General features: G+C 43.2%; 2 protein-coding genes across 2 annotated transcripts; one reads left to right on the top strand and one right to left on the bottom strand.

Annotated features, from left to right (window-relative positions):
* Positions 1 to 251: 251 nt before the first annotated feature.
* On the top strand, positions 252 to 3,533 carry LOC126980627 (zinc finger protein OZF-like). The gene is made up of 2 exons (XM_050830730.1): positions 252 to 409; positions 1,969 to 3,533. Exon 2 carries the CDS (start codon positions 2,157 to 2,159, stop codon positions 3,531 to 3,533), a length of 1,377 nt encoding a protein of 458 aa, XP_050686687.1. The 5' UTR covers positions 252 to 409; positions 1,969 to 2,156.
* Positions 3,534 to 8,256: 4,723 nt separating this feature from the next.
* On the bottom strand, positions 8,257 to 19,362 carry LOC126980626 (serine protease 48-like). The gene is made up of 9 exons (XM_050830729.1): positions 19,024 to 19,362; positions 13,587 to 13,822; positions 11,665 to 11,783; positions 11,218 to 11,327; positions 10,944 to 11,062; positions 10,223 to 10,369; positions 9,568 to 9,692; positions 9,179 to 9,312; positions 8,257 to 8,923 (listed from the first exon to the last, which is right to left on the bottom strand). The coding sequence occupies exons 1-9, from the start codon at positions 19,171 to 19,173 to the stop codon at positions 8,750 to 8,752; spliced, it is 1,314 nt and encodes a 437-aa protein (XP_050686686.1). The 5' UTR covers positions 19,174 to 19,362; the 3' UTR covers positions 8,257 to 8,749.
* Positions 19,363 to 19,808: the final 446 nt, after the last annotated feature.

Genomic DNA, 19,808 nt, shown 5'->3' with positions numbered 1-19,808 from the left:
TGTGGAATGGATACAACACTCGAGTAAGTATAATAACCGTGAAACAGAGGCTGGCGGCAAAGTAAATAAAGGAGGCTTGGATGGGAGGGACGCGCGCAAGGAAAAACAAACAAGAGGAAATGGGCTAACGCGGCTTTCTTTATTCAAATTTTTCCGCACCTACCCCCGCTGAGGAAGGCTCGCAGGGGGTGAACGAGGACGCCTGGTGCTGTGGCGGGGCCTGGGGGTCCTTGGGGGGGTGAGGCACTGGAGTCCTGCCCCTGAAATGTCAGATGGAGGGGGCGAGTCCTGGAGGTGGCGTTGGCAGGGGTGCCCAGCTGACTCACCTGACATGTCCTGGTGGCTGCCGGGTGTGGGTGACTCCAGGGCTCAGGGGAAGCTTAGGCCGCTTAGGTGACCCTCTCGTAAGGTGACCGTGAGACCCATAGGTGACTGAGGTGTGGGGCTGAGTAATGGGAGGGGTAATGTTGACGATAGGGTAGCCACCTCTTGCCAAGGTAATACTTACAATATGGGTTCTTTTTAGGTCCCAGAATGCAGGGCAGTAACAAATGACTCGGAAAATAAAAGGGGGATCAAGGGGGGCAAAGCCCCCCTGTTAAATAGGTTACATTAGGTTAGGTTAGTTTGAAATTATTTGGCATGTAGTGCAGGGTGGCAGAAATACGCAGCACGGGACGGGACAGGGCAGTGGTGGAGGTGGGCCACAAGATACATACAGGGTCAATTCTAAGTAAAAGTGACACAAGAAACCACTTGTGGCCCTTTGACTGTGCTATTTTAAGGGGGCTGACCGTTTTTTACCCTTTTTTCTTTATTCAATGGGTTATTGTCATGATTTATATACCAGATGTAACGGACACCCTACGCTTAAGATATAGTCCTAAAAACCCAATCTATCACCTTTCCATTTTTTACCAATGAGAATTTTTGGAAAATTTGAAATTGTTTTGAAAAGGCTATTTCTACTATGATAATTGCTCTAGATGGGAACAATTACTATAGTACAAGAACCATGTTTAGGCCAATGAAAGTATAGCAAAAGTCTGTATCAAAAATCATTAGTTTGCAAAATATAAATTTTCAAACTTTCATGGTCATAATTTTCCCCTAAAAATTCAGACATAAATACACCATAATTCAGTCACTTCATATACGAGAAAAAACTCACTATAGTTTGATTCTTACATGGCCAGGCATGGTTTTGGTGTTGGTTTCATTGAAATCAGTTGAAAAATGATGGAGAAATTGAAATGCAAAGGTACATAACTTACATTTTGAGATACGGCCATGTAAAGTTTTGAATGCGTAACATTCAAACATAGTGAAGTGATATTATGGCATTTATCCTTTCATTTATTTGTAATAATATATAGAAAAAAATGTCTTCATGCTCAGTCATATATTTTGATGCTGAGGATTTTTTTCTCAGTTTTTCATATTTGACCGATTTTCGTCGTTTTCGACCAGCCGGCCCCCTTAACTTTAATGCTGAATATTTGACACTGAGTATCTATTTACTAAGCAGCAGCTCAGTGAATATCAAATACTTCAGTCACTATTTATTAAGCATACCAGAAGGTAATAGATTATTAACTAAACGCAGATAGGGTACTATTTTAGTGGGAAGAGGTTATTTTCCTTAGAGGTGATAGATTACAGTCTGTTAGGTTAAAGTTATGTGAACTTGTAAATAGTTCTTAAATCAGTAAATGATAATAGGTTACTATACATTAGGTGACATTTGCAATATAAATAATTTCACAAGTTTAGTTTATTTGCTGAGCAGTTTAGTACACATGATCGACTTAAGTACCAGGCTGATACTTGCTAAATAACATCATTACTTGATATTGAACTCTCTGCAAGTGGTTTTTCACAAGCAATATTGCCTGTCACTGTATCATGATATTGCCAATGTAGCCATTATGAAGCTGTCAGTCTAACAGTTTTATGGTGTTGTTGCAGGGCATGATGGGGGAAACACGACTACAGTGAGGGGCTGTGCCATACTCTGTTGTTGGAGGATGGAGCAGTGTGCTCAGTCTTCAATCACTTGCAAGGGATTTTAAACCACCACCAAACTGAGGCACCTCAAAGCCGGTCCCAGCCAGGCACGGGAGAGAGAGGCAGAGAGAGAGAGAGCTCAGGACACGATGAGCAGCATCTTGCCCACTAGTAACAATTGCAGTTACCCGGTAGCTCACTTCAGCTCTCTGTACTCCTCCTCCATCCAGGCTGAGGACCTGCTTCTCCCCTCCATCCACGACAAAAGCTTTGTGTGTAAGTGCAGCAAGATCTTCTCCAACAAGGCAGACTTCACCCGCCACGTGAGGGTTCACACAGGGGAGAAGCCCCACAAGTGTCCCATCTGCAACCGAGAGTTCTCCCTGAAGGGCAACCTCACCAAACACATGCAGCTCCACACAGACCAAAAGACCTACCGCTGCAATGACTGCAACAAGACCTTCCTCAAGAAGGTCTACTTGCACCAGCATGCGCGGGTCCACTCCGGCGAGAAGCCCTTCAAGTGTCCACAGTGTGACCGCGCATTCTCCCTCAAGGGTAACCTAGCACAGCACCTCAAGCTGCACACAGACCGCAAGTCACACCAATGCTCAGAGTGCAATAAGCTGTTCCTCAAGAAGAGCTACCTGGACCAACACATGCGCACGCACTCTGGTGAGCGGCCCCACAAGTGTCCACAGTGTAAGCGCGCATTCTCACTCAAAGGTAACTTGGTGCAGCACCTCAAGCGACACTCTGGGGAAAAGCCTCACACCTGCTGTGAGTGTGGCAAGTCTTTTGCCTTGAAGAGTGCCCTGAGGGAGCATGACAAGGTGCATGGAGAAGACAAGCCCTTCTCATGCCTGGTTTGCAGCAAATCATTCCGTAAGAAGGTGTACCTTGTGCAGCACACACGAGTGCACACGGGTGAGCGCCCCTTTCCCTGCACACACTGTGGGAAGGCCTTCTCCCAACGCAGCATTCTCAACCAGCACCTGAAGCGGCACGGAGAAAAGTCTTACAACTGCTGCCGCTGCCACAAACTGTTCCTCAAGAGCATCTACTTGCCTGTCAAGAACGAGAAGGGTCACACAGAGCCATCCAAGTGCCGGGAGTGCCAGAAAGAGGAGCACAGTGAGGGCTACATCAAGACTGATGACTATGAGGAAGAGGAAGAAGAGGAGGAGGAGGAGGAGGAAGAGGAAGAGGAGGAAAGCATGGTGAGTGAGCAGTCATTCAGCTCCTGCAGCAGCACGGAGCAAGACGAGTGTCCACGGGAGGGTTCGGCTTCCCTAAATAAGAAGTACACCAGCCTGATGCCCAAAGTTTCCCATGGAGGACCAACTGTACAGCACGACTCCCTCACCGAGTACAGCATCACCAACCTGGCTGCCAAGGGCGGGAGGAACAACCTGGCTGACGTGTACCACTCCCGCTACTACACTGGCCACATGGGCATTGGGGGGGATGCAGGCCACCACAAGACAGGTGCCAACATGGGCCAAGGCCTCAATGCCTCCTTGTAGTGCCACAGCCAGGCCACCGACTGCCAGCAGTGTGGCTTAAGACCGCCATGGTGCCCCTGTGGCTCCATAGCTGAGTACATTTTGATCAAGGAGAAACATCTTGTCAAGAACTAAGTGATAGCTACGTTCTCTTTTTAGCTGTAAGAGTTTATTATAGTACAAATATCAAAATTTATTATTTTTTTATTTGTTTCAATTGACTGATCATAATGTGACAAAATGCAGTTGCCAGCTTTCCCAAAGGGAGCATCATAATGCCTAACTAACATTCTCAAAACCACACTTTACAGCCCAATAGTCTTGTCCACAACAATTCATGTGTGTCAAACATTGTCCATTACTCTTCCCAGATCTTGGTGGAGGAGGAAACAGTTTTCCATCATTCCACTGTCATCACCATAATTTTGTGAATTACCAAAGCAGCAAGTTTCATGATGTTTTTAAAGAGTGAATAATAGTAATTACTATTGAGGAGTGCCATGTAACCCATCATTCAGTTTGGAGCAGTATTAACGTTAGCACAAAGTTTTGCTGGAAGCTCACATGGCAGAGACTGACTCTTGTGTCAGATTGTTGATGCTTAACAATTCCAAACAACGATGAAAAGTAGTAATATGCGCGAACTTCGCCACAGTGAGTCAGTGCCTACCAGGTAAGGTAACATTAGATGATAGCAAGAAATACTACACCTAAGTGTTACCTTTTACAGCAGTTTTGCATCACCACATTGCAGAAGCTGATCTGTCTCTGCCATGAGCATCCAAGCCTCACCTTTTGTATTTATGACTCTGTGACACATTAGTGGTCAGGATATTGATTAGGAAAGAACCCACTTCAAAGCGCACTTACTTTCAGCACTATTGTTTTATTAGCACTCTGCCAAATGTCACTATTATGGAGCTGTTTTGCTTGACAAAGTGTTTCTGGCACCAGTGAGTGTGCCAGCAGCAGCAGCAGCCATGGGTCAGCCAGCCACCAGTGACAGTCGGCCTTGGCTGATCAGGAGTAGTGATACACACATAGATTTAGACCATAGCAGCAGAATGTTTAGATATATTTTTAAAGTAGTTTGTCTGTGTCATATATAACACTCAATGCTTCATAGTAGAACTAGTTTATTGTAGAAAGGAAGAAGTGGATGAGCAGCAACAGCAGCACCGTGGATCTCTGTAAATCCTAAACTTATGCTAAAATTAAAGCTTTTTGTGCCACCATGCATTTCAACAGTGATTTCTATGCTTTGTAGTGTTTCAGGTTTGTCAAAGGAGAGGTTAAATTATCTGCATTTCACGGAATTTAAAATGTGAATTTGGGGACTGAGCATGCATGTGTATGCACATATGTATTTGTTTGGGGTTACAAGTGTGTGTGTGTGTGTGTGTGTGTGTGTGTGTGTGTGTTTACATGTGTATATATGTGTGTATGTGTGTGTGTGTGTATACATACATGCATACAGTTGTGATATGCATAGGGCCAAGCACAATCCATATGCTCATGTATGGGCATAATAATTTCTCAAGTCATTCATGTATGGTTGCTATATATTAATTTTTTCCTAAAAAAATAAATAATCAGCTCACTTCTCTGTAGATAATCAGGTTTTGCCATTGTTTACATGTTTATCATAACATAATCTCATTTTACTCAAAACTAAACTCTCATCATTCCTCCTTGTCACACATACTATGATGGTTCTTACAGGAAATTCTTGCAATCAAACTTTTTTCTGTATTTCACCTCGGAGCTCTTGTGATGGATTAACTGCATACCGAATAATAGTCCTTCCCCTCAACTCCCTCCCAACACTGTTCTTGGTGTTAGAATAGACCAAATCCTCCTGTCTTTGGCAAAAACGTTGAGCATAGTATTAGATTGGGGTGTGTTGAATGGTTGAGTGGAATATTTATAAAGAAAAAAAGGGTTGAGGTTTCAGAAAAGGAGTGAGCATCAGATGAAAATGTCACGTTGGATATTACAAGAAATTGAGTTTGGGGTAATAAGAAATGGAACAATCTTTGGGATGTTTTAGGCAGGCAGGTTAAAAATGAGTGTCAGATATAAGGGAGAATGTTTAGGGAAGTGCAATTGTCATGGTTTTGTAGAATAAGTGAAGATATTTAAAATGGCAGGGATTTAATGGGACAGCAAAGACTAGGGGCTTAGTGGTGCTTGTTGAATGGTGGCCTCAGGAAGTATGGCACTCAGCAGGCCAGTGGTGTGATGTTGGGGGAGTCACTGACAGGTTGTGTGTGGAAATGTTGCTGGCTCTGTGAGGTGTATGTTCTGTACAGTCACAGAGCACAAACAAATGTATATGTGTCTGAAAGAAAAGTATTATGATAATGCAAGCCTCACACTAGCCAGCTATTCTGCCTATAATATTGACTTCTGTAATGCACCTCATGCTTGGTAGGAAACTTAGAGATGGAAAGGGAAAGCCAGCACCATTGGAGTAAGATAATGCAAAGAATTTTTTAAGTTATTTTATACCTAACAGCACACTGCTTAATTTGTCTCCACTAATTAAAAGTTACCTGGCTTACAAGTCAAGATATGACTAATGAAAAATTGTTTGGCTTTAAGTTGTATAATTTATGCAAAAGACAACTCAGAGCAAGGCCGCCCACACACCATCATGGAAGTTGTATATTGAATGGTCGACAGTTTGTTTCTTGTCAGTCATCCCATAGTGAGTGTCAACAGAGGTCAACATCTTGAATGTAATGCCTAAACATTTGAACTGTGGACAGTCAACAAATAATTAAAGTATCTTTTTACCTCAGAGCAGTATCAATAGTGTGTACATCTATTTAATCTAATAATTTTATAATAATGTTGTATTTTCCAAGAAGCCACACTTGAAATATCTCAGGCCCAAAAATGTTTAGTCATGGAGATGCATCCTTTGTTGACTGTACACACGTTAATGAACGAGTAAATCACGTGTTGCAAATATACCTCCTTCACCTGCCAGCACCAGTGCCTGGTTAGGTGGAGTTTACATATGCCAAGTCTAACAATTGTAATGGCATCTTTTAAGAAAGTAAATATATGTGTGGAAATTATGCTGTCTCTATATTTTATATTATTATTATTAATCTAATGATAATAAGTTGGATTTAGGGAGCAAGTGGTAGTAATTCAATACCACAAAATATATCACAAAACAGTTAGAAGCAGTGTGAAGAGTGATGCTTGGCCTGTTTGGGCACGTCAGTCTCTGCAAACCGCTGGCACACAGGGCTCAGGGTCCCCCCAGTGCTGGGGAACACCTCACCGCTGAGCTTATATTTCCCAACTTGTGGTGGGTGGTTGAGGAGGAAATGCAATGAGTACTGAACGCACTTGGTCCGGATCTTGATGTTGACGTCATTGAACCTGCCCAAGAAGGCCTCCCAGAGCGGCATGTGGTTGATGGCCACATTGGAGTCCTTCTCAGAGAACATGCTTGCAAGCAAGGACACAGACCTGTAGCGTTCCTCCTCGTCCACACTCTTGAGCTTGTACTCCATTTGGGGCAGCACAACGAGCGGTACAGATGGACAGGTGTGATTGAGTTCGTAGATGAGATCGTACACCTTTTTCAAGGTGACTTAACTCTTTTCCTCACTGCCAAGGATCAGAACCGTGTTGAAGAAAGCCTGGATATAAGGTTTCAGGGTGTTGTAGCACCTGAAAATGACCTCCTTGGCAATCTGGTAGTCATTCCTTCACTTTGACTCGTAGTATGTCAGTGATACAGCACGCGATGAGAAGCTGAACATTGCAACTACCGTATGTCAGGATAAACTCATCGGAGATATGCATGGCCAGTGGAATGTACTCCTGGAAGGCCCTATTATCCTGGCCCATGGATTGCAGTGTGTATGCAAGTGTCTTCAGCTGGTGGATCAGCTCATCCGACCCCACGTCCTCCATCACCTCCTGACACCCCAGAGGGTACAGGATGGCAAGGTTGTTCCCACAGTCCATCGCTGCTCTTAGCTTGACACTCATCTCACTGCTTCTAATTATTTAGTGGTATTGAAGTACTACCACTTTTTCCCTAATTCTAATTGAATATCATTTGAGTAATAATAATAGGAATATACAATATATACAGACGGAATAATTTCCACAATATGGTCTTGTTAATAAACTGATTATTATTATAGTAGTATCTTTTCTCAACATCAGCTTATTTCTTATTATGGGGTTTTCAAACATCACAAGCTATTATTGCAGACTTTATTACTGAGACAACCATTTCATTCACATCTTCCTTCAGGGTCTTAGTGTAATGATTTTAGTTGGCTGAAACAGTGATGCCCAGTGCTCATTGTTTTACTATTTATGGGTCTTTTCCGTTTGGCGTACAGCGCTAAAAGTAATTTTAATATAGATTTTTCTATGTATTTTTGTCCGTAGAATCAGAATATCACATTATTTTTTTGGAGAAATTAACAGTTTTTGAGTTATTTGCCTTTAAAGTTATTTTCTTCCTATCTATTACTGAAGGAATTCAAACTTTAAAAAGTCGTAATATTCAGTATTATATACAATTTATTAATACAGAACTAGTTCAGTACATATAAAAAAACAAACAAAGAAGTCATCCTTTTAATTTTTCTGAAAATTAGCAATATTTTTCAGTATTTCAGGTTAGGTTAGGTTAGGTTAGGGGTTAAGTTAGGTTAGGTTAGGGGTTAGGTTAGGTTAGGTTAGGTTAGGTTAGGTTAGGTTAGGGGTTAGGTTAGGTTAGGTTAGGTTAGGTTAGGTTAGGGGTTGGGTTAGGTTAGGTTAGGTTAGGTTAGGGGTTGGGTTGGGTTAGGTTAGGTTAGGTTAGGTTAGGTTATTTTGTAAGTCTCACCTCTCTTAGATAGTTATTGAAATCCACCATGGTATTATGGTTTAACTTCAAAGGAAAATAACTTAAAAACTGTTCGTTTCTCCATAAAACGGTTGTCATATTCGGATTCTACGGACAAAAATACATAAGAAAATCTATATTAAAATTAATTTTAGCGCTGTACGCCAAACGGAAAAGATCCCTATTTATTTACTTTTAAAATATTTAGCTGCTCTGTTTAACTTCATTTTAAATGTAACAATCTTTGAATCTGAAATACAGTAAAAGGTAGGAGCGGATGACACTGAGCGTTTGTGTTCTGTTTTGTGTTGTCCAAAGTACTTCAATGTTGTCACTTGTGTCTCCGTATTAGAGGAAGGATAAACCCTCACGAAGGCAGCTTGATGCCCGTCTCCTCCTCTATCCAGTCGAGGAAGTACGGGACGGAGGAGTGGCCGTCGGGCAGCGTGCCGTCACAGGTACTCGTCGCCGTGAAGCTGGTGATGCCCATGGCCACCAGGCGACCCTCCAGCTCCATCATGACGGGGCCGCCCGAGTCCCCCTGAGGGAAAATAACGGCCATGAGGTGCTGGACTAACAGGGAAAAAATGGCGCACTCGGTCTGCTGTGGCCTAAAACATGGCTAAAATTTCATCTTTTAGATACTTGTTTTTGCCAACTTTTTTTTTTTTTTTCCACGATACAACAATAACCTCACGTGCACAGGAAATCGTAAATCATAGTACCCTAATGAAAAAAAAAAAAAAGCCACAACATACTCAAATGAAGGGAGCGCAGGTGTCGCCTCCGTACTCACGATGCAGATGTGCTTCCTGTCGTTGCCGTACGTGCAGAAGTGGTGCTCCGTGATGTACTTGGGGAAGTAAGGCTTGCACTTGGCTGAAGACATCCCGGTCCTTTCTATCATGTTCAGCACGTTGCTTTTCTTGCCTGGGAAGTGAGAGAATACGCCGCTTCTATAAGAATTTAGCCATTTCGATAAATGACTGTAACAAAGCTAAGTATAAGTTGAATACGTCCCTATACTAGTTGATACTAATCTTTTTTTTTCATTTATATGTGTGTAAATACTTGGCAAAACAAATCGGTAAATTCTTCAATGGCCTAAACAGCTAAACGTCTAAACTCGTGCCCCATTTATATAGGTTTATCAGGCTGTTCCAGACGTGTAGCAGAGTGTATTACCAGTCTCGTCGTTGCCCCAGCCGGAGATCTCTAGCTTGGCCCCTTCAGGAGATACGTCCACGAGGCTTCGCGGCGGCAGGCAGATGGGGCGGATGGTGGTGCTGAAGGCCACAGGGCGCTCCAACCTAGCGCCGAGGCGAGTGAGGTGTGCATGGCAGAGGTATGGGATGTTGGGTGTCGTATATAAGGTGTGACTAAAGCTTGGTGTGGCGAGGAATGGATGTGATGTAAAGGAAATGCGGCTAGGCCTGATGTAGTGATTGCTATGCGTAGTTTAGCGAGTGTGGAGTAGGTAGTGTGGGTAGCTATATAAGTTAATGTTTGATATGGGGTAACGCAACCAAGGAAGTGAATCGACTGGTGATGGTTAAAGCTCAATTGTTATATAATCCAAAGATCCTAGTGGTGGGATATTTTCATGCAGTACACAGTAATTTACAAGTGAGAGGAAACACGAACTCTAGGCATTAATGTTATAGCGAAACATTTAAAAAGTTCACGGTTATAGGATATCATCAAGTGAACATAATATAATCAAGAGACCCTAACTGCGAGATTCTAACGGGCATCTTGTTTGTTGTTGCCTTTGAGTTGCTTCCTATGCTGTAAGGAAAATTAAGGCATTGACACTATAATGAAAGGAGAGGGCACACACTTGAGGAGAGCCACGTCGTAGAGAAAGTTGAGCTTAGGATGGAGGATGACCTTGCTTGCCTCCGTCACTACCTCGCCGCCCCCGTCCCTGGTGACCACGCCCAGGTGTACCTTCACGCTGGGGGTCAACAGCGTGCCGTCCTTCGTCCTGGGACACACACACACACACACACACACACACACACACACACACACACACACACGTTCATGTAAGAAAGTAAACATTAGTATTGATATTTCCACCTTTATACACTCACACGAAATTTACCAGTGGAAGTATACACCAATAATTTTCAACCTGTTATCACACACACACACACACACACACACACACACACACACACAGAGAGAGAGAGAGAGAGAGAGAGAGAGAGAGAGAGAGAGAGAGAGAGAGAGACGTAGGAACAGGCACGCACGCTCACAGAAACACGCAAGCACGCACACAGTCAGTCCCCTTGTGTGTGTGTGTGTGTGTGTGTGCGATACTCGCTTGAAAACTGTCATAACCGTTATTGTATATGCGTAGGAATTTTGCACAACGGAAAATTTATTAGCTGATATTAGTATAGTATTTTTTTCTTCATTTTAAGCATATACCAGAAGAAAATAATGTTGAGCGCCTCCACTGAGTGAACAAATATGTAACTAAAGTAACGTAATAAGTAAGTAATCAAATACCTGACTAGATTAATTGCCCCAAACCAGGTGTGTGTGTGTGTTACCTGCGGAGACAGTGTGAGGCGGTGATGACCCATTCAGAGTGTATGAGTGACCCCGAACAGGTCACTTGGTAGTCACTCCATCTGATGTAGAGGAGGACCTGAGAGAGAGAGAGAGAGAGAGAGAGAGAGAGAGAGAGAGAGAGAGAGAGAGAGAGAGAGAGAAAGCAGTGTTTATACAATATTGCGCAAGCGACTATTGATTCCACAAATTACCACACACGCACAGAGAGAGAGAGAGAGAGAGAGAGAGAGGGGGGGGGGGGGGAGGACTTACCTGCCACGGGTACTGGTGTTCAATAGTTTCCGTTCCCCCGGTCATGCGATTCAGCTTCACTCTGTTCGGTAGCCCACACACGGGGGAGGTGGCCCACGTGGGGGTGGAACCTGGGGGAAGAAGGGTTTTGTACACACACACACACACACACACACACACACAGATGCACAGTTAGATGTTTTATTGTTGTGAACTCAGCATTATAATTGTTTACCTGTTAATTAATGTTGCCTTTACCTGTCACCATAAACAGCAGACAGATTAATCCTTCTCCTCCTCCTCCTCTTCCTCCTCTTGCTTTCCTTTATTTCTTTCAGCTGATTTTACTTTGTTCGTCTTCATCCCTTTGTTATTGTTACTCTTTATCATCATCTGTCTTTTATTTTTGTCATCATTTTATTTCCTCCTCCTCCTTCTTCAACTACTACTACTACTACTACTACTGACCGATGGCGTCCACATAGCAGTCCATGCCCTGGCCCACCGTGCGGCAGTCCGAGTGGAATCCCAGGGTCAGGCTGCTGGAAGGGTACACGACCCCCTCAGGACCCAGCTGCCCACGGAACCTGTGATGACCATGTGCTAACTGTAGACGACCCGCTTATTGGACAGTCACTCTTTAGGTTATGTTAGTCTTTTTCCTCCTATAAGAGTTAATAAGTGTGTTTTGTCAAGGGTTGCAGTAATGTGTACCGTTTGAGGGGTCTTTTTTTTTACGTTTTTTGTGTGTGTCTTCGTGTTTTGTTTGATACTATGGTGGGTGAATAGTCTAAAATAATGCTGGTCTTGGTGTCATTGTATTCATAGTTTTCTCTAGCAATGGTAACTGTGTGGGTGAGTCATGTTCACTAGGCAGGGCGACGTGTGTGTGTGTGTGTGTGTGTTACGTCTTTAAAGTGCAATATAGCGGTGACTGTTGATTTATCGTGATGGTGGTGGTGTAGCGTCGTGGTGGTGATGGTGACAGTGTGTGGTGGTGATGGATTGGTATTGTAGCCTATCGTCTCTACACTGATGGTGATGACAAGTAGTGGTTTGGATCGTCATTGATGGTGATGACAAGTAATGGTGTTGAGGGTGTGCGGTGTTGTTGTTAGCCCAGTAATTAAAGGGGTGGTGGTGAAGGACAGAGTAGCAATAGTGGTGGCGGTGGTGATGAGCATCGTTTTAAATCATCACATCAATGGTGGTGAAGATGTAAATTGTATCCTAATCCCTATAAAGTGGTGATGACTGTAGTGTGTGATTCGTTATACATTCCACAAAGTGATGAGTACGTGATGATATTGGTGTTGTCAGGTCATTACATTGGTGGTGAAGGCGTGTGTTCATTGATACTCCTTAATGTGGTGATGTCGTGTGGTGGTGGTGGTGATGATTGTGTGTTGTGATATCGCAGTGGCGGTGTATGGCTGTGGCGTGCTGTGTTATTTCGCCTTTAAAAATGTGATGAGGTGTGTTTGTGTGTTGCATGGGGGGGGAGGGGGGGACTGATGTTGGTTTGTCCGTAGTGGTAGTGGTTAGAGTTAAGTAGCTTGTTGTGTATTGAAAGTATAGTGAGTGTGTGTGGTTTGGCTTATATGTATAGTGAGTGTGTGGTTTGGTTTATATGTATAGTGAGTGTGTGTGGTTTGGTTTATATGTATAGTGAGTGTGTGTGGTTTGGTTTATATGTATAGTGAGTGTGTGTGGTTTGGTTTATATGTATAGTGAGTGTGTGTGGTTTGGTTTATATGTATAGTGAGTGTGTGTGGTTTGGTTTATATGTATAGTGAGTGTGTGGTTTGGTTTATATGTATAGTGAGTGTGTGGTTTGGTTTATATGTATAGTGAGTGTGTGTGGTTTGTTATGTCTAGATTATTACGAGGGTGTGTGGTTTATAAGTATAGTGATGAAGCAGAGTGGTTTATTATGTCTCTAAAAGTATAGTGAGGGTGTGTGTTTAATAAGTATGATGATGAAGCTGCAGTTGATTATGTCTCTAAAAGTATAGTGAGGGTGTGTGTTTAACAAGTATGATGATGAAGCTGCAGTTTTTTTTTTTATATATATATTCAAAGTATTTGTGAGGTTGTGTAGTTAATTATGGTGAGGAGGCAGTGAGGTCGGTTATGCCTTTAGAAATATAGTGAAAGTGTGTGGTTTTAAAGTATAGTAATGAAGTTTTTTTTTTTTTTTTACAGTAAAGGAGACATTTCAGGGTCAAAATATGAACAAAAAGTCCGCTAGATACACACAAAAAAGCCTGAGGTATATGTGTGTCCGTATCTCTCTATATCTTTCAAGTCTAGTGGGGATGAGGGATGGTGTGTGGTGATATATAATTTATAGTGGCGGTGAGGGTGTGGTGCTGTGGTGGTGTTCTCACATTACAGTGGCGGTGAGGGTGTGGTGGTGTTCTCTCATCACAGTGGCGGTGGTGCTGTGGTGATGTTCTCTCATTACAGTGGCGGTGGGGGTGTGGTGGTGTTCTCTCATTACAGTGGTGGTGAGGGCCGGCACGTACAGGGCAATGGTGTCGTCCTGGCCGTGCTGCACCGACAGGTAGTCCCCCTCGCCGAGCCCGAAGGAGGAGCAGGTAAATAGCAGTTGGGTGTAGTTCGTCTGGAAGCAGGAAGTAAGAGTAGGAAAAGTAGGAGTGTCTACCTGCTGCTTTGCGTCTCTTTGTGTTCTTCAGGTAAACAGTATAAGGAGGAGGAATACATAGGAAGAACAGACACCAGAAGACCTGTCGGTCTATGGCGAGGGTGTCTGTTTACAGTTTACTACCGCTACTACTAGTAATTTACGTGTGGTAGGACAGGATAGAATAGATGAAGGCTCCTCCCCACCCACCTCACCCTCCGGCAACGTGCCGGTAGGAAACAATTAGAAGAGAACACCATGTGCCTTTTAGGAAGAAAGGGACATGGAAATTTTACAGTAAAGAGAGAAATAAGAGGAAATTACTACCCTTAACTTACGCTACTGGTGACCTAAGCTGTGGGGGAAACTAATGTCTTCAGGTTGTACTCGTGCTGCAGGCTGCCTGAGACAAACGAAAAAGGGTCAGTAAACAGTGTATGTAGTTGAGTCATAAAAATAAAAAATAAAAAATAAATAAAAGCTAGTATTAAATTGGACTGCTCACGATGGGGTGAGATGTAGTTTCAGGGGTTACCGGTAGAGGCTTGATCTTCGTTTACCTTCGGTACAGGGGTACGCTCCAGTATCCTGTTAACATTACTGTACCCACACCTCACTGCCTGAAACGTATGAAAAAGGGTCAGTAAAATCTTATATCCCTGAAATACTTATCCAATGAAGACTTGAAGCTATTAATGCTCTGTGCGCTAACTACTGACGGTGGGAGTCTATTCCAGTGACCGATGACTCTATTATTGAAATAACTTCCGCGCGCCAATGTGTTACATCGGTTTCCCTTTAACTTCATACCGTTGCTGCGTGTTCTTGTGTTGGTGTCTCTCTGAAATAGACTATCTGGGTTAATGTTTTCGAATCTGTTAAGGATTTTGAACACTTCAATTAAGTCCCCTCTTACTCTTCGCTTCTTTAAAGAAAACATCTATATAAACGCTTTAAACGCTCATCATACGTCAAGTTACGGAGCGCTGGAATTTGTTTGGTTGCTCGTCGCTGTATCCTTTCTAGCAAGACTTGATCTTTGATATAATTCGGTGACCAGAACTGAACGGCGTATTCTAGGTGTGGTCTTACAAATGCTAAATATAATCTCTTCATAAGTTCGGGTGATTTATTAAAGTTTCTTGAGATTAATCCTTGCATCATATTGGCTTTTTTACTCGCCACATAACATTGATCACTCATTTTAAGAGTGTTACTGATAACGACACCAAGATCTTTTTCTTGTTTTACTTCGCTGAGCTCATGTCCTTGAAGCTGATATTTAAAGTTAGGATTCTTTTCACCTATGTGCATTACTTTACATTTATCTACGTTGAAACACATTTGCCATTTTTCGCTCCAATCGGCAAGTCTTATTAAGTCTGAATGAATGTTCTCGCAATTTTTACTGTTCGTTATCGTACCTCCTAATTTGGTGTCGTTGGCGAATTTGGCTACTTTTGACAGGATATCAGTCTCTAAATCGTTCACGTAAACTATGAATAGTGTTGGCCCCAGGACCGAACCTTGGGGCACGCCACTGGTTACGGGTTGCCAATCGGATGCTTCACCATTAAGAACTACACGCTGTTCTCTGTCGGTGAGCCAGTCATGAATCCACGCACATAGATGGTCACTAATACCGTGGGAACGCAGTTTTGAAATAAGCCTAACGTGGGGAACTTTATCAAACGCTTTCTGAAAGTCTAGGTAAATTACGTCATATGGGGCTCGGGCGTCCCAACTTGAATAAACGTCATTGAAAAAAGTTAATAAGTTGGTAAGGCAAGATCGATTACTACGAAATCCATGCTGATTACCAGTTATCAAATCATTTGTTTCTACGAAAGTGATTATTTTTTCGAATAATTTAATTAGGACAGACGTAAGGCTGATAGGACGATAATTACTGGCTTGTTTTTTATCTCCTTTTTTAAATATCGGGGTAACATTGGCCTTTTTCCACTCTAGAGGCAGACTAGCCTGTGCTAATGACTTGTTGAACATTAACGTTATAGGTAATTCTAGTTGTTGACAACAATTGTCGGGGCCCGGAGATTTATTTGAATCTATTTTTTACAGGTACGCACGCACTTCATTGATATCGATTTCGGTCAACGCAAGCTTATGTTCTTCAAGGCCTTGAAAAATAGTCCTCGGGGCTGGGATCGATGTCATGTTCTCTTTTGTGAATACGCTACTAAAGGTTGAATTTAGGACCGACGCCATGCCTTTATCATCATTAATCGTATCGCCATTTACTAATAGTGGGCCGATATTATTTTTTACAGGTTTTTTTTTTGCTTCTTATGTAACTGAAAAATAATCTGGGATTTTTCTTCGCATCAAGTGATATTTTTATATATTCGCGTTTCTGTTTTCTGATTTTCCTCTCGCACTCTCTCTTGACATTGATGTAATTAGTATGATCCTGTGAAGTGTGTGACAGTTTATATTTCTTATACAGTTTTCTTTTTTCGACGATGATTTTCTGCAGGTAATTAGTCATCCATAACGGCTTTTGATTCTCTGTCCTTCGTGGCTTGAGTGGGATGAATTTATTTAAGTTCGCTGTGATTTGTGCAGTAAAACGATTATACATTTCTTGAACGCTGACGTTATTTAGCAAATGATTCCAATTTACTGAAGCCAATTCTCTTCTTAGGTCCGTAAACTTTGCTTTACTATAGTTAGGTATTAGGAGTGAGTTTTCTCGTGCTTTTGTTTCAATATTTAAAACGCATCTGATTATGTTGTGGTCACTGCTTGCAAATGGGTCGCCGACCTCACAGGCAGTTATGAGGTGGCTGTCGGTCGTGAAGACTAAATCCAGAATGTTATTTCCTCGAGTCGGCGCGGTAACTGTTTGATAAAGAAATGTATCTTGCGCAAAATTTATTAATCTATTTCCTTCCCTGTCGGCAGATAGTGCAGACCAGTTAACAGAGGGGTTATTGAAGTCGCCGCATATTATTGCATTTCTGTTTCTGATAATTTTATTTATCTCTGCGTAGAGATTTCCATCAATGTCGTCATTTGATTTAGGAGGTCGGTAAATTACGCCCAAAACATACTTTTCATTATTGATCGTCGTTTGTACATACAATTAATCATAAGCCTCTGTTTCGGTTGTGTTAAACTGAATGACTTTTTAATTTCTTTTAGCATATATTATTACACCTCCACCTTTTTTGTGTAGACGACACTTAGCAAACGCGTTGTAACCATTGATAGCTACTTCACTTAACTGATGCCTGTCACGCGTATTTAGCCATGTTTCTGCGATCAAAATGAAGTCGGGTTTTTCAGTAATTGCATGAATTATCAAGTGGCTACGCTTCTGAATAATGCTACGGGCATTTACATAGAAGATGTTTAATTTATTCGCCGAGTGTGCGCCATATATCAACTGTCGTTTCACTGGAATAGTGCGTCAGACCCGATTATCTACAACTAACTCTACCTCACCACCCACCTGTGTGGCTGTTGACCTGACCGCTACCTCAGTATTCCCCACCTGGGGGTCTGGTGACCTGACGTCCTCCTCAGCACTACACACCTCTAGTTCCCCCCTCACCTGAAACCTGACACTCCTACCTCCGTGGACCTCACCGTCTGAGTGAAGACTCCTCCCACTCCCAGCCAAGCCGGAAGTTTCCACACCTCGTTCCAGCTGCACCTGACTTTTCTTTAACTCTTTCAAAACTTCCTCATCCAACACTCGGCCCAGCCTCGCCTTGCCTACACAATTTAGGTGAAGTCCATCGTTAGCAAACAAGCTCCTGTCATGAATAAAATTATCCCAGACGTCCACAAACATGACTCCCTCACGACTACACAGATCCCTGGCACGTTCGTTAATCCCCAGCATTCTACTGAGAATGAGGGAACTAACATCGTGCCGAGGGACCAAACCACACACAACTGAACGCTGCCTGCTATCCCTCAACTTCCCGACAAACTTCCTGTACTTGTCTAGAACCTCCTCTGACCTACCTTTAACTACATTGTTTGTTCCGACCAGGTAAACAAACACTGTCTCCTCTGAGGTAGTGACGACTAAGTCGTCAACCTTCTCAGCTACATGCTCAATTCTACGTCCAGGAAAAACTACATACCTCCGCCTCGCTCCCTTCCTACAAAACTCCTGGTCCTGCTGTCTAACTAAACTATCACCGACAAGAACGATGCTAGGATCGCTCTCAACTTGGTCTCCTAACACCTGGAACCTGTTCCTCGTCACGACACCACTGTAACTAACATCTGCCGCTACAGCCTTACTCATTTTTCTAACCTGCTGGAAGGAATCTAAGGTACCTACCTTCTTCTCTACCTCACCTACTCTATCTTCCAACCTCTCTACCTTTTCAACTACCTTGAACTCACTCTCCCCGACACTAGCTACATCCAATCCTAACACACCCTCCAGAAACTGTACCTTGCTATCTATCGCTTCTAACTTAACACTTACCTTGTGTTCAGTTTCACAGAAAAAACATACAGTGTACTCACCATTTTCCTGGTTGAGGAAGTCCATCGTGAACTCCCTCCTGCAAGTCAAACACGTATATCTAGCGGCTGGTGGCATTGTGACCTGACTCTGAGAACGGGTCGGGAGAGAAAGCTACCACACCTCCGCTCAGTACGGCTGGAGGAGGAGGAGGAGGAATAGAGACAGTAGTAGTAATAGTAGCCGCTGTAGTAGTAGGTATACGGTATTAAAAAGAGGAGGAGGAATAGAAACAACAGCAGTACCAGTAGTAATTGTAATAGTTTGCATGCGGTATTAAGAAGAGGAGGGATATAAACATAAATAGTAACCGTAGCAGGTGTAATCATGGAGGTAGAATTGGTGGAGTCGACATCAGCCCAATTAATTAATAAGTGAATCCGCCCGAGTTGTCATTTTTACGGCCAGGTATCAGATGTTGTCAGGTCAGGCTCCCTCTTAATGGGCTCGGCCAGGCTCACCCACCCCCATCTTTTGGCCGTAGATTTGACAGTTCGTCGGCTTCACCTCAATGAACGGGATTAGCGGGCCGTGTCGACTTCACGAATTATACCTCCATGGTTGTAATAGAAGGTATGCATTATCAAAAAGAAAGGAGGAGGAGGGATAGAAGCAGTAGTAGTAACGTTAACATTTGTACTAGTAGTAGCAGTGGCCACCAGCCTCATACCTTGATGGACCAGGTGCACTCGAAGTTTTCGGGGTAGTTTTGCGGGAAGTAAGGCGTCGCTACGCCCACGGCCTTCCCAGGTGCGAGGGTGTAGGAGCCGCACATGACTGGCTCACCTGAGAGAGAGAGACAGAGAGAGAGAGAGCACATAATCACAGCTTTAATACCATCCTTATACTCGTCACAAATCGGTATTGACAGACATTATTCTCTATGTCATCCTTGTATTAAACATTATTGCAAGTTATGGAAATTACACTCTACTCCCCTCTCTTTCTTTACCCTTCTCTTTTCTCCTTTTTCCTCCTAATCCTCTTCCTCCTCCTCCTACTACTGTTAACACCATTACCTCTATACTTACTTATGATACAGTTCGCCCCCTCTCCTCCTCCTCCTCCTCTTTTCATCTTTTTCCTCCCAATCTTCCTCCTCCTCCTCTTTTCTCCTTTTTTCCTCCTAATCTTCTTCCTCCTCCTGCTATACTACTACTATTGATACTATTAACATCATTACTTCTATACTTACTTATGAAGCGGTCCGTCGCCGCCTCCCCCGCTGCCGTCTCCTCCCTGGCATGCTACCTCGTCAGTTCGTAGCCCGAAGCCTCCACGACGGGCAGGAAGAGGCCCCCGTGAAGCGCGATCTCAGGAAGGTGCGAGGAGATGTCGAACTCTGACCCCTCGAAGTTCCCTGAGAGTAGTAGTAATAGTAGTAGTAGTAGTAGTAGGAGGAGGAGGAGGAACAAGAGGAAGAGAAGGAGGAGGAGGAACGTAACGAGATTCTCC

Source organism: Eriocheir sinensis, chromosome 44 (assembly GCF_024679095.1).
Source record: "Eriocheir sinensis breed Jianghai 21 chromosome 44, ASM2467909v1, whole genome shotgun sequence".
In the NCBI taxonomy this organism is placed as follows: domain Eukaryota; kingdom Metazoa; phylum Arthropoda; class Malacostraca; order Decapoda; family Varunidae; genus Eriocheir; species Eriocheir sinensis.
This window is presented reverse-complemented; position numbering and strand designations above follow the sequence as displayed.

Coding starts and splice junctions, on each gene's coding strand:
- LOC126980627 (XM_050830730.1), top strand. CDS start 2,157: ATGAGCAGCATCTTGCCCACTAGTAACAATTGCAGTTACCCGGTAGCT.
- LOC126980626 (XM_050830729.1), bottom strand. CDS start 19,173: ATGTGCTCTCTCTCTCTCTGTCTCTCTCTCTCAGGTGAGCCAGTCATG. Junction 11,784..13,586: donor ACCCTCACCGCCACTGTAAT/GTGAGAACACCA, acceptor TGGTCATCACAG/GTTCCGTGGGCAGCTGGGTC. Junction 10,370..10,943: donor GCCTCACACTGTCTCCGCAG/GTAACACACACA, acceptor TGTGTGTCCCAG/GACGAAGGACGGCACGCTGT.